The sequence below is a fragment of the Pimephales promelas genome, chromosome 19 (assembly GCF_988280905.1).
Source record: "Pimephales promelas chromosome 19, fPimPro1.hap1.1, whole genome shotgun sequence".
Taxonomy (NCBI): Eukaryota; Metazoa; Chordata; class Actinopteri; order Cypriniformes; family Leuciscidae; genus Pimephales; species Pimephales promelas.
In genome coordinates this window covers 4,740,483-4,754,519 of record NC_142787.1, presented here as the reverse complement: position 1 = coordinate 4,754,519, position 14,037 = coordinate 4,740,483, and the positions used below count along the sequence as shown (strand labels likewise).

Below are 14,037 nucleotides of genomic sequence, written 5' to 3'. Positions count from 1 at the left end.
GTAGTTTTGTTTAAAGGGTACTTTATCATGCTTTTAAATCATTCATTTTTACATATAAATCATACTGTTGTGGTCTATATAAAACATAACTGCAATGCTTGGGTCTGAATTCCTCATTATTATAGCTCCACAGGCCCCTTTTCTACCCCTTTTCTGATGTGCGTCTGTGAGCGACCCGTTTTAAAGCGTCCCCTTTAAATAAAAAGGAGATGCGTCATACCCCGCCCGCTCTCCAGGTCGATGAGTTCACGGTCAGTTCAACTCCCCACGTTCGGCCATTATTGTAGTTTTATTAGAGATATACGATTATATACGATACCTTCAAAGAACATTTTTATTCACACTTTAATAAAATGTCAACAACAGAAGACTTGTCCATCAAGCCTTACATATTCGAGCCAGAGCGAGCGAGTTGATAAAGACGACGACGAACCTGCAGAACAACCTCTTCATATGGATATATTGGTATGCGAGTTAACTGTTTTGTGTTATTAGTGAAAGTCGACTATTTCTCTTGTTAAAACAAGCACACTGACAAGATAAATGACTACGGTCTAATCTTACCACAAAAAAATCTGTATTGACAATATGATACGTTTAGAAAAGCATCAGAAAAACAGCTAAATGACCATTGATGAAACTGCAGACGTGTAACGTTACTTTAAAACAAAAAAAAGAAAGACAAAGGTACTGCTAAACCATGACCACCATGCATTTTAAGAAAGTAAAGTACTTTATTTTTATTAACGATATTTACAGCTTATCGCAATGCTCTGTTCGTCGTCTCCAAAGATAGAAGGAATTTACCTCTCATTCAGACGAAGTCAATCGGCAAACCTTTCTTTATACTGGCGGAGGTTGTTGAAGTGGGAATCCTTGAAGTGCTTCAGGTCACTAACGTACATCCAACAACCGAACATTTTGACTTGCCCTCTCGTAACTTCTGCATCATTGAGCTCGGACTACAAAATCGGAGCGAGAAATAATAATGGCGGATTGCTCGAACCAGTAGTCAATGTCCTTATTTGTCAGTTCCGTCATAGAGAACAGAAAAATCTGAACAGGTTGAAAAATATGACCAAAACAGAATATAAAGATATAAACGAATCACCTGAAGAGAATAATTTCATCTCTTCTGTACTTACAAACACTCCAAATATTCAACAAAATGCATTCAAGGGCTAAAAGAGTGGATTTTGCATGATATGTCCCCTTTAATTACGGTATAGCTTATTTGCCATCTTGCTTTTATCCACTATTAATACATGCCTGCTGTAGCAGACCCTGTCTGAATGATGGCCAAAAATATACTGATGAGTTTTATTAGGGCCTGAGCACAGATGGTGCGAGGACCCTATTGGAATTGCTCCGTTTATTAAATTTATTGAACTTCACACAAAAGATGAAGTGTCGATTTTACTTTTGCAGAGAGCCAAATCTTGAACTCCCTGAAAATGGTTGAGCCATGCTGGTGTAACATCAGACCAGCTATTACAAGCGGGGGGTTGTACCTACACTACAATCACAGCGTCCGGAATAAATCCACAGGACGAGCAAAGTGCACAAGCACAATAATAGGCCAGATAGCTAAAACCACCGCTACTGAAAAGATGCAGAACACAGAAGGTTGTGCTATAAATGCATTAGTCATCTGTCTAGGTAGTCCAGAGCGTACTCCCCACTGAGTCTCAAGGGGAAAACATTTCATTTGTACTTCGTACTTTCCTTGAAAGTCAGAGGAGCATGACACCTTCTAACAAGAATATACTATAGTACTTTACTATTGTAAATCATTACAAATAAATGCCATGATCACTAGATTTTATACAGGTGTCACTATAATGATTTTGTAAATGGTGATCAGCAACTAAATATTGATAGTTGAAATATTGAAGTTACTGCCTTTTGCCTTGGCATGACCCACTTTTTGCTGACAATACAAAGGCAGGGTACAGTAACTTTAAAATAGTGGTCAAAAGTCAAGATTTTTTAATGTAGATAATTTTCATTAAAACATCTAATTGCCAGATTTCCAGTGTTCTACCTATCATTAATTTGGCGGGACAACAAAAATCTTTAAAGTAATTTTTTTCTCAGTTACACATTCTTGCGAGTTAAAGGGTTAGTTCACCCATGAAAATTATGTCATCAATGTCTCACCCTCATGTCGTTCCAAGCCCGTACGACCTCAGTTCGTCTTCGGAACACAGTTTAAGATATTTTAGATTTAGTCTGAGAGCTTACATTTACATTTATTCATTTAGATGACGCTTTTATCCAAAGCGACTTAATGTCAGAGGTCGCACGGGTCTGGAGCAACTAGGGGTTAATTGTCTTGCTCAGGGACACATTGGTGTCTCACAGTGGATTCAAACCTGGGTCTCTCACACCAAAGGCATGTTTCTTATCCACTGCACCATCAACACCCCATCCACAGAGAGCTTTCTGTCCCTCCATTGAAAATGTATGTTGGCCTAAGAAAGAAAAGAACCATGTTTTAATTGCTCTGTCCTTTATAGATAACTTCCCGTTCAGTTTTTACTACTTCTTCACAAAACCCCATTTTGCCCCAAGGGAAATTAAATTCCCATTTGCCCTTGCCATTGCTTTTACTCCCACCATATCTCATCCAGACGGACCCCTTTTCTCCACAGAGATTACCTGGCATAGCTCATATCAATCTCAGTCAACACTTTTACTCAAAGTACCTTCATTAATCCTCTATCAGAATCTTCTCGATTTGTCCTACTGAGACTGAGTGAGTAATCCTCAGCTCTAGTTGTCGACACTATTCTTAAAAAACATATCACCAAGGATTTCAAAACGGGCACAGTGCCATTCGATAGTGTATTTGCATACTGGATTGGTTCTGTTACACAAATGACCTTTCTAACTCTTGCCTTCAAAGGATAAAACCTCTAGTGTGACTCCGTGAGCAGCTATCCATCCCTATCAATACATTTATTTGAATTATCTATTGAATTTTACACAAGAGTATACTTCAAAAGACTAATAGTAAGACCATGTGTGTGCTCTGGAGAGTGCTCATCATTTAGACTCAGATCTGTTTCCTTTATTGATTTACTGTTGCCTGACAAAATGTTATAAAAGTACAAAAGGTTGAAAACTAAGTTCTATTTCATCAGAGACATTTTCTAATTGCCATAGTCCATTGTTAGACTTGTTTAAGTGCATTCTGATTTTTATAAGACTGAGAGAAATTATACCGTCAACACATTTCAGCATTTAAAGCAGAGATGCCCAAACTAGGGCCCGCGGGCCAAAAGTGGCCCGTGGTATCCTTTGATTTGGCCCGCCACACCGTCCGGGGAGAGAGCAGTGTTTCTGCAACATTCATTCCGCTGTGGCGGGCCGCCACACCTAAAATCCTCCCTGCACGGCTGCAGCTTCTGTATTGTGTTATTTTCTTGAGCCCCACTGAAGGCATAAAAAACTTTGTAAAGCACAATCGAGTTTTCGCACTATATTCCAAGACTTCTAAAGTCATTCAATAGCATAATGTAAGGTAAAATGAATATTTAAGTCGTAAAGTTAAGTCATCTCTCCTCAGTCATTTTCCATTCAGCATTCAAACTGCACGTCGCGTTCGGTTGCGACAGTAACACGACGACACTCTCTTCAAGATCAATGTTCCCATTATAATAGGCTACTTTATTTGTAGATAAAGCATAAAGGTCTAAAATGACTTTATCTCGTTGGAGTTTATTGCCCTTTCTAAATCATATCCCTTTCTCCCAGGTGTCCGTAAGATTACAGCACTGGAGTCGAGTGCTATAATTGTTCTTCATGCGCACTGCGTAACTGAAATTTAAAAATGTTAAAAGAAAAGGCTAAAAAAAACTGTTGCATAGATAGAATACACTAAGCATTAGTGCTGCACGATTAATCATATCATATAGCAATCGTAATAATAGCGTTTAGTAGGCTATATAACGCAAATTGCCACGATTTTATGAAATAAACAAATTAGGGATATTAACGCAGTACAGTAGGATATCTCTTCTTTTTTGTCATCCTTTGACTAGTGTTACATGATCCCGCTCTTATTCGTAAAAATGCCGTTTTGCATTTTGTACGACAAGAAGTCAAAAGAGAGCGCGCTGCCTGGATGTCCTGAATGAGACTCGCAGAAAGACGCGCGCCAGAATAATGCGCATATACACAGACCGCGTACCAGAGAATGCAGTTCTCTTTCGAGCTTGAACGAACAATAACACACACAATTATGCCAAAATGTCGTTTTGTCGAGTATGTTAATAACATAAGAAAAGTCTTATATGGACGAAATGAGTTGTGCATGTGGGAGAATGAGGCGCGCGTGAGATCCGCGTCTCGGCAACTGCTGCTCTTTTTACTCACTGCTCTTGACTAAAGAACTTTAGTAGCTTTAATAAAGTCTGTATATAATTTATAATTCATGCAGCGCAGACTGTTTATTCAATTTCTGTATCCTACTTTTAAAGACAGGAAGGGCACAGGTAAATATGGCACTTATGGGTTTATGTGAGGATTGTTTGAAGTTGACTTTATTTAAAAGCTGTTATATTTTTTAAGCCTAATAATTTTTTTAAAAAGCTCGATCGCTTTGCTGCTTGTGGAGCCTTTCATATTATAATACTTAGGGGAGACAAGGGGGCGTGGCCTAAGGGAATATCACTCGTGGGCCACGCCCCCTCCCCCTGGGGATATGGGCCTGCCACCACAGCTTGGAAAAATCCTAGAGGAAACACTGGAGGGGATTTCTTTAAAATGCAAAACTTTACAAATAAAACTGCATTAGTTAATCAGATTGAAGTTGTTTTATATTTATTTTAAATATTATAAAATAAATAAACCCATAGCAACTTTAATGTAATACCGTTTGATTTATGATGCAAAATTTACTTTTGGCCCACGGCCCACAATCAAGTTTGATTTTTGGCCCTTCGTAGGAAAAAGTTTGGGCAACCCTGATTTAAAGGCATAACAGGCACACTCACGATGCGAAGGCTGTTCCATTAGGTTGGCTTCAACGCATTCTTTGCTTGGATGGAATCCCAAAATGCCATGGGGCATGCTCATTGAAAAAAAAATAATAATCCAAGATGGTGGACAAAATGGGAGAAATGTCTGCTTTGTCCAAAAGCATTTATGGCAAACTAACATATGTCTATTGAAAGTTTGTCAGGTATTTAAATACATTTGTAATTACACATTTTGTTTGATCAAGATGCAATTTACTGTATATAATATCTATATCTATATTATATAATTTTTATAATCAAGTACTTTACATGTGCATTAAGGGAATAGTTCACTTCAAAATGAAAATTCTGTCAAGATTTACTCACCCTCGAGTTGTTTCAGACCCGTATGAATTTCTCTCTTCTGCTGAACACAAAGGAAGATATTTTGAAGAATGTCGGTAACCAGACAGTTGATGTGCCCAATTGACTTCCATAGTATTTATTTTTTCCTACTATGGAAGTCAATACGGTACATCAACTGTCTGGTTACCAACATTCTTCAAAATATGAAGTAATATTTTGACATGCCTGTCACTGTACATGAAAAGTAATCAGTCATAGTTACATCTATTGGAAATGAGAACTTCGGGTGATTTTTATGGTATCTATGCAATAAAGTGTTCATTTCTGAATGTGATTGTTGTTGGTACATTTTACCAGTATTTACTTTAAATACAAAAGTTTAAAATTTAAATATGAAAAATATGCAATTTAAAAGACAAATATGGTCATCAAAAAGCCTTTTTCCAAGGGGGGTCGTCTTATATTTGGAATAATAAGGTATTATATTAACTTAACTTAAAATTTACTTGTAAGATTTGAAGTACACTACAACTGTACAATCAGAATGTTGTGCTGACTTCGCTCAGTTTTGATGAAAAATAGACATGTCTCAGTGTGTCTACCTGTGTGTGTATCACAATTCATTTCAGTTGAGGGTGTGTGCTGAGTGTAAAGGTTGATGGCTGTTGTCATAGTTTATGATTGTGATTTACTCAAGTAGTTAGCACTCGCAAGCCACACTGCTGGGGCAAAAGGGACAAGAACTTCTGATGGATAATGTTGTCCTTCATGTTCCAGTCAGGTCGTGTGACTGACTGGAACATGAAGGACAACATTATCAACTTTAATTACTAGCATGTTTTCTAAGGCAAGCTTTGATCTTATTATTCCTCACACTTAAATTTAGTAGTTGTTGAAATCCTAAATCTAGTTATTAACTTGTCCCACACCATTTGTGTGGCGCGTCACAGACACGGTGAGGAGAAGTTTGCTATTACTTTTCTATAATTTGAGAATGGGGGTCCATAATATTATTGGTTTTCAAACTATAATTAAATCCGCAAATCACTTTTCATTTTCAATTTGAGCAAAATGGTATCCAATTCTTCTCGTAAAGGAATGGCTCACTCAACAATTTTAATTCGGTCATAATTTCCTCACTCCCATGTTTTCCCCAATTCATATGGATTTCCTGTGAAACACAAAAAAATATATTTGAAGAGTGTTTCAGCATTTTTGTCCATATTATAAAAGTCAATGGGACGCAAAACTTCAAGCTCCGAAACAAACAAAATATGGTGGCCAGGAGAGCTCAATGCATGCAACACAGTACAATCCTCTGTAGGCTAACCATTCCATTTAACAATTCTCAGAGCAAACTTCATGTCTTTCGAAGGTGTGGCCTTGAAGTCAGAGTACTTTGAAGGAGGCAGCCTTTGAATTGGGACACACCCAATGTCTACTAATAGTCTTGAACTCCCATCACCAGCCCATTCACCTTAGCACAATACATTTCCTAGCATCCCTTCCTGTTCCTCGCCTGCACTGACGTAGCAATCACCCGGACCTGCACCTGCACACAACTTAAAGGGATACTTAGGATACTTCAGGATTTAGTATTAAGCTTTGTATTAGTAGTAAACCTGTAGTATTTTCGAAGTACCATTTTTTCCACCCTCATATCCCCCTGAGAGGAGAGATTTATGTATCGTCATTTTGCATCATCGGAGGAGTGGATATAGGGGAGTGGAGCGCCCATAGAGGGTGGATCTCACTCACAGAATGAACACATAGTGTCGGCCATCCTTTTTTGGAAGCTAAGCTAGAAGGCTAGCAGTAGTAGGGGAGTACTCTCCTCTTTTTCCCGGACATGTCCTGCTGTCGATGTCCGGGATTCAGCTGCATTTCTGCAGTCGCCATTCATTGTTTACATGCACAGCTTTTGTTTCAATCTAACTGAATTCATTCTGAATGTAGTGTTTACATGAACGCTAAACAAGTGATCGGTTGATGTGCGTTTTAACATTGCTAAGAAAAATTCCGAATCCTGGACATTTTAGGCGATCTCGAAACACATTTTCGGGCAGTCTCATTATGGAGACTCACTAGTAGCCTAGACTTGTTGTTTAAGTACTGCGCTCTGTTAGCGTTAGGCGTGGCCTCCTAGGGCAACGAAGCAAGTGCATTCTGGGAGTTGTTGTCTTTCATCCACATAAGCCAAAAATACATTTTCTGGCTTTTCTCAGTCTAGAAAGCTCCAAATTCAGATATAATTTCACATTTATTCTACATAAATGACCCATTTTAAACACACATTCATCTTTCCAGAGGTGAAGTATCCCTTTAAACACAATCATGGTCTACGACTTAGACAATGGATTACTTTCCTGTATTCCCTACCTGTGAATAGTTCCTCCAGCATTTCCCAAGTTCCTGTCTCCTTGCGCCTGCATCTGTTCCTCTTCTCCAGTGTCCCCTCAAGCTTTTCCCAAGTTCCTGTCTCTTTGCTCTGTGTTCTGTTTCACTACATTTTATGTCCTTTTTGGATCATGTTGGAAGTTTTGAGTTGACAAAAAGTTTTTTGAGAGAATGTAAAAATCAAGTTATATCATTACATTTTTAGTCACACAACAACTTGCTTCATATTAACATAAAATTAAATAATGTTTTTCCACTACGGCACTAAATGTTGTGCACCTGTGAAAATGCATCATTAATATTATGAAGGCAGTGATAAATCTGCCTTCATAAATCTCTTACAGAAAATGGAAATGTATCACTTGGTTACAAAAGGAGAGATTGCTTTTGTGTCTCATCAGATTTGTTTTCACTATTGAAGGCTGTAAAATCTGGTTTCCTCTGAGGTCCCTCGGGAGAAGACATTTGGACAGGTCGGGTATGTGTGCTTCTGTTTGTATTTTGGGTTGACATGTATTAATAGAATCTGTGATACCACCTTGGCGGTGCCATTTTAAATGGAAAATCTGTCCCAACGGCTGCAAGGTGTAACAATCATAAAAGTGGACTTGCATAATGTTCCAAGTATTCTGATATAAGATTATGATTTTCACATATTTTGTTCATCATGAGAATCTTCACAAATTAACATACATTTAATGAATTTTTGAAGCCAAAATACAATCTGTAAAAGTAAAAACCTAAACATAGGTTATAAACACACAGTCGAATGACAACATCACCACCATTTCACGAGTTCGTATCTACATATAATTATTATGATAAAGATGCGTACTTGGCGTGCTGTCCGGGTGGAGGGCTCCGAGCTCGGAATTCTGCCCGAACCCAGAGTACTCCCCCCAAAACGCATGAAGAGCAAAAGGACAGCCGCCAGACTATAGACCCCCCAAAGACGCAGGGAATTTGGCGGGCTGGCTTTTCAATAAGCTTGGTCTCTTGACCGGGATATCTCTAGGTGTTAACTGGTGAGTCCCGCCGACCGATGGACATGGAGTAGCAGGATTAGACAAAACGGCTGACCGGGAGGGCCGGCGTAGCTTCTGACTTGGGTGACTCAACAGGCGTCAGGAAACTGAGCCTGTTCGACCAGCCACCTGCGAGGTGGAATAAATTTGACTATGCTGGCTGGGCAGGAAAGATAGATGCGTGCGTGTGTGTGTGTGTCAGTGAGGTCATTAAGTACATGTTATATGCTCTTGAAGAATATTTGATGTTTTATGTTTGAAATGCCACATATTCTTGAATAATGTTGATATTTTAATCTGTGTTGTATGTATCTGTATTTATTTGTGCCGGGGGACTGCAGATGTAAATTAGCCTAAGGCTAACTCTGGTGTAATGCATCAAATGTCTACATTTATGTTATTAATTGCACATGGTCCCTTTTAAATAAAAATCAATCCAATCCAATCCAATGTCAATTCCACCGAGAACCAATACTCGCTGGACAGAAAAAGGAAGATACGTGCTATCCGCTTGAGAGACCGACTCGCCTGGCGGAGGAATGGAAAGATAGATACGTTCTGTGTCCGCTGGGAGACAAGCGCTCGCTGGATGGGAGAAATTTAGAGAAAAGTACATAGTACATCCGCTGGGAGACCAAATGCTCACTGGTTGAGAGAGTTTGGAGATAAGTATGTAGTGCGTCCGCTGGGAGACAAGTGCTCGCTGGACGAGAGAGATTTAGAGAAAAGTACATAGTATATCCGCTGGGAGACCGATGCTCGCTGGACGGTAGGGATTTCGAGATAATTACATAGTACGTCCGCTGGGAGACCAATGCTCGCTGGACGGGAGGGTGATAGAGATAAGTATGAAGAACGTCCGCTGGGAGACTGATGCTCGCTGGATGGAAAAAAGTTAGAGGTGAGTGCATGGTACGTCCGCTGGGAGACCGATGCTCGCTGGACGGGAGGGATTTCGAGATAATTACATAGTACGTCTGCTGGGAGACAAATGCTCGCTGGACGGGAGAGCGATAGAGATAAGTATGAAGTACGTCCGCTGGGAGACTGATGCTCGCTGGATGGAAAAAGTTAGAGGTGAGTGCATAGTACGTCCGCTGGGAGACCAGTGCTCGCTGGACGAGAGAGATTTAGAGAAAAGTACATAGTATATCCGCTGGGAGACCGATGCTCGCTGGACGGAAGAGTGATAGAGGTAAGTATGCGGTACGTCCGCTGGGAGACTGATGCTCGCTGGACTAGAGATTTTGGAGATAAGTACATAGTACGTCCACTGGGAGTCCAGTGCTCGCTGGACGGGAGATGTTTTAGAGAACAGTACATAGTACGTCCGCTGGGAGACCGATGTTCGCTGGACGGGAGGGATTTCGAGATAATTACATAGTACGTCCGCTGGGAGACCAATGCTAGCTGGACGGGAGAGTGATAGAGATAAGTATGAAGAACGTCTGCTAGGAGACTGATGCGTGCTGGACGAAAAAAGTTAGAGGTAAGTGCATGGTACGTCCACTGGGAGACCGATGCTCGCTGGACGGAAGGGATTTCGAGATAATTACATAGTACGTCCGCTGGGAGACCGATGCTCGCTGGACGGGAGACCGATAGAGATAAGTATGAAGTACGTCCGCTGGGAGACTGATGCTCGCTGGAAGAAAAAAGTTAGAGGTGAGTGCATAGTACGTCCGCTGGGAGGCCGATGCTCGCTGGACAGCAGAGAGTTTTTTTTTTTTTTTAATCGATGAGGGTTTGGTGTGCTTTTTTAATGTGGAACTGGTTGGTCCTTATGTAAGTTTGAAAGGCATCAGAGGACCATCTTCCGAGAGCTGTGGAGGTTGCTGCCCCGATACTGAAGGAGTGGCTTGAGAAGTTTTTGGCTGGGATGCCCGACTGTTGGAGAACTAATTTGAGGTGACTCTGGAACCAGAAGCGTGTCACGGGTTTGTCATCTATGAACAGGGGTTCGAGATGGGATTTGACCTGAGAAGTTCTCCATTGAAGATATGCCAAAACGGACTGGTATGGTTGGATTGGTGATGCGAGGTTGAAAATGTAAATGAAATGACCTTTCCTAGTTTGATCTGTCTTGCTTTGTTTGATCAAAAATGAGATTGTTTCGCCATCTAGAACTGATAGATCTGAGATGGTGGGGTGGATTGATGGGTCGAATTTTGAAGTGATAGCGAGCTCGGAACATCTGAGAAAACCAAAAAAAGCTAAAATGAACATGGCGTCTAGTGTGCGGGCAGTATTGAGGGACTGAAAGCCTGTGCGGAGGGTGTAAATACATGTAGTGAGGATATCTAGTGTTATGGGTTGTCTGGTGTCAGGACGGGTTGGCTGGGATCATTGAACCCCTTTTGATCAGCAGGGAGGTTTGGGAATTCTTTATCTCCAGGGAGGGGGTGCCGTACATCAGTTTGTGGAAGAACTGAATGCCACTCAGGTAACCTTTGATGGACCCGACTTGGAGGCCCTTGATACTGTGAAGTAATGAGATAAATGAAGTGATTGAAATAAGAGAAAAATCTGGTAATAATATCTTATAAGATAAGTGGAAGGCTTTGAAACATCTCCAAGCAGTCTCGTAAGACTGAAGGGTTCTGGGAGAGACTGCTTGGAGGATGGTGTCGAGTGATGCGTCAACGAGGGCTTTTAACGGGTGAGTTACGGGAATATTAGTTCTGAAAATGGAGGAACAGGAGTTGGGAATTGGTCCGCCTCTGGAGCCAGCTTCCTGAATTTCTGAAACAGAAAACTAGACAGACAGTCAGCGATTTGGTTTTCTGACCCGGGAACGTGTTTAGCAATTTTGATGAATTGGTCGCACACTCAGATCCAGGTGAGGCGCCTTAAAAGAGGCATCGTGGCAGGTGAATGAGAACGGCCTTTGTTAATGCAATGCACTGTTGCATCATTGTCACAATGCACTGATATGCTGCTAGCAGACCATTCTTTCCCCCACAGAAACGCTGCTACCACTATAGGGTAAAGCTCGAAAAGAGCTGAGGACTGGGGCGTGTCCTGTAATTGTGGTGGCTAAGGAGCCGCAAACCAACGGCCTTGGTAAAATCCTCCGAAACCGATTGAGGGGGCAGTGTCTGTAAACAGTTGGATATCGACGGGGGACGGGACGAGATGGCTATAGAAAAATGATAGGCCGTTCCATTGGTTTAGGAATGTTAACCATAATCCAAGTTCTTCACGACATGCTTGAGTTAGAGAAATGGGGTCCTCTAGAGCATGGACGGAGGATGCGACCGAGAGGAGGTGCGATATAAATGAGCGCCCCTGCGGAATGATGCGCATAGCGAAATTTAAGTGGATAGTAATTCGCGTTTGGAATGGTTTGGTTTGTCAAGGAAGTTAGATGAGACAAGAATAATTAGATCGATTTTCTCTTTGGGCAGGGATGCTTGGAATTTGACTGAATCCAAGTTAATTCCGAGGAACTCAATGGATGTGGCTGGACCCATCGTTTTCTCGTGTGCAATAGGGATTCCGAGTTCAGAAAAAACTTTTTGGACTGTGAGAAAATGCGCGGCTGGGATAGCATTGGGAGGCGAAATTATTACAAAGTTGTCTAGCAGGTGAATGAGGTGAGGAATGGCGTAATTGTTGGACAAAATCCAGCAAATGGCTTCTGATAGCATGTCGAATATTTTTGGGCTGCTTTTGCATCCGAAAGTTAAACGGACGGCGAAATAGTATTTCCCGCGCCAGCATACTCCAAAAATGTGCCATGAATCTGGATGGATAGGCATTACTTTGAAGGCTGAAGTAACGTCGATTTTTGCAAGCCAAGCGGCCCTACCTGCGATTTTAATCATGACGATCGTGGTATTTGAGCGAAAATTCATCGAGTGGAATTAAGCTGTTAATGCTTGGGAAAGGAGAATTATGTGGGGCTGATAAGTCGATTATTAGACGTTTTTTACTCCGATGGGACTGATACGAAATGTGCTAAAAGGGGGATTTTCGAACGGACCGATCATGAAACCTGACTCGACTTCTTTTTTGATCAGGTTGTTACCGACTTCAGGTTCTGAGTGTTCTGTGAGAGCGGGCATTCTACACCAGGTTTAAAGCCATTTTCGAGGCCTGACAGAAGGTAGTTTGTAAATTCGGTGTCCGGATGATGAGCTAATTCGAAGTGCATGCGTGAACTATTTACAGGAGTCGATAAGTAATTTTTAGATTTTTCATTTGCAGATTTATACACAGGGCACACGAGGCGGGCATGGGCTCCACCACAGAAATTGCAAATGTGCAGGTACCGGCAGCGCGGTCTGACACATTTACCAGCATTAAAGTTATTGCAGGGCTGCCCTGCTGTCTTCGAAGAAGGGGGTTCTCCTGAAATCTCAGGGATTTGCTACAGCGGTTGCAGGACGAGGCACGTAGCTGGTAGATCTAGCTGGGTTAGTTTCTGGGCAGGGTGGAATGGAAGGGTTAACTTGTTGCTGTAAAGAGAGAATATTGGGATTTAGTTTGGAGGGAAGAGCTGGGAAGGGTATGAGCCGGGGCTGCAGATGTCGGCGGCAGCCTCATGCTTGGGTTGCCCTCTATAGGATAAGGAAATTTTGGTAGAGGGCAGGAAGGAAGGGAGGGGTGAGAGTGAGAAGTGTAGGCTTGTGCTGCGAGCGGAGGTTGGATTGCGCTTGTTTGCACTACTGGGGCTGCAGGCCACTGAAAAGAGGAGGAGTTAGTACGCCAGAACTGTACGCCCAAATTACTTAAAGCTTGCTTCAAACCTGCAACGGTCCAATTCCCTATAGGTGGAATTGTCGGGATAGCTGAAAGGTAGGAGGAAGCTGGGGAGGAAGTTGGAAGTCTTGCTGGAGGCAGTGAAGACTGGCCTCGGCGTCTTGGCGAGCGTGACATTGTTCGGGCTGGCGTGCGGCCACGAGATGGAGGCTCCGGTGCAATGTCCGGAGAAGGAGGAATTATCCCAGGTCCAGCAGACTGCGGGGGATCCATTGGGATGTTTGCTTCATCTTCAGAAGAAAGGCTTTGAGACATGGCAACAGGAAGGTAAGCCAAGATGCTGATAAACTGTCAAGGAACAAGTGGGGGTTCTGCTAATATTTATCTTGTCCTAGATTGATTACTGATGGCTCTCCACTGGTGCTGATTAGGTTAATTAACTGCACCTCCTCTTCCCGAACCTTGTTTATCAAACCTCATTAAGCTCCTGACATCTATTTCAGTATTTATTTAAACTATACATTGTCCCTTAAAGTTTCAGTTACAATAGTCTGCAAGAGCACGGTTATAAACACAAGTGT

The 14,037-nt window shown here is 41.7% G+C and overlaps 1 protein-coding gene across 1 annotated transcript; it reads right to left on the bottom strand.

Annotated features, from left to right (window-relative positions):
* Positions 1-10,483: 10,483 nt before the first annotated feature.
* LOC120490598 (uncharacterized) lies at positions 10,484-13,771 on the bottom strand. The gene is given in 3 exon segments (XM_089123988.1): positions 10,484-11,110; positions 11,112-11,494; positions 13,504-13,771. Coding segments are annotated over 3 exon segments (1,278 nt in total).
* Between the last annotated feature and the right edge of the window lie 266 nt (positions 13,772-14,037).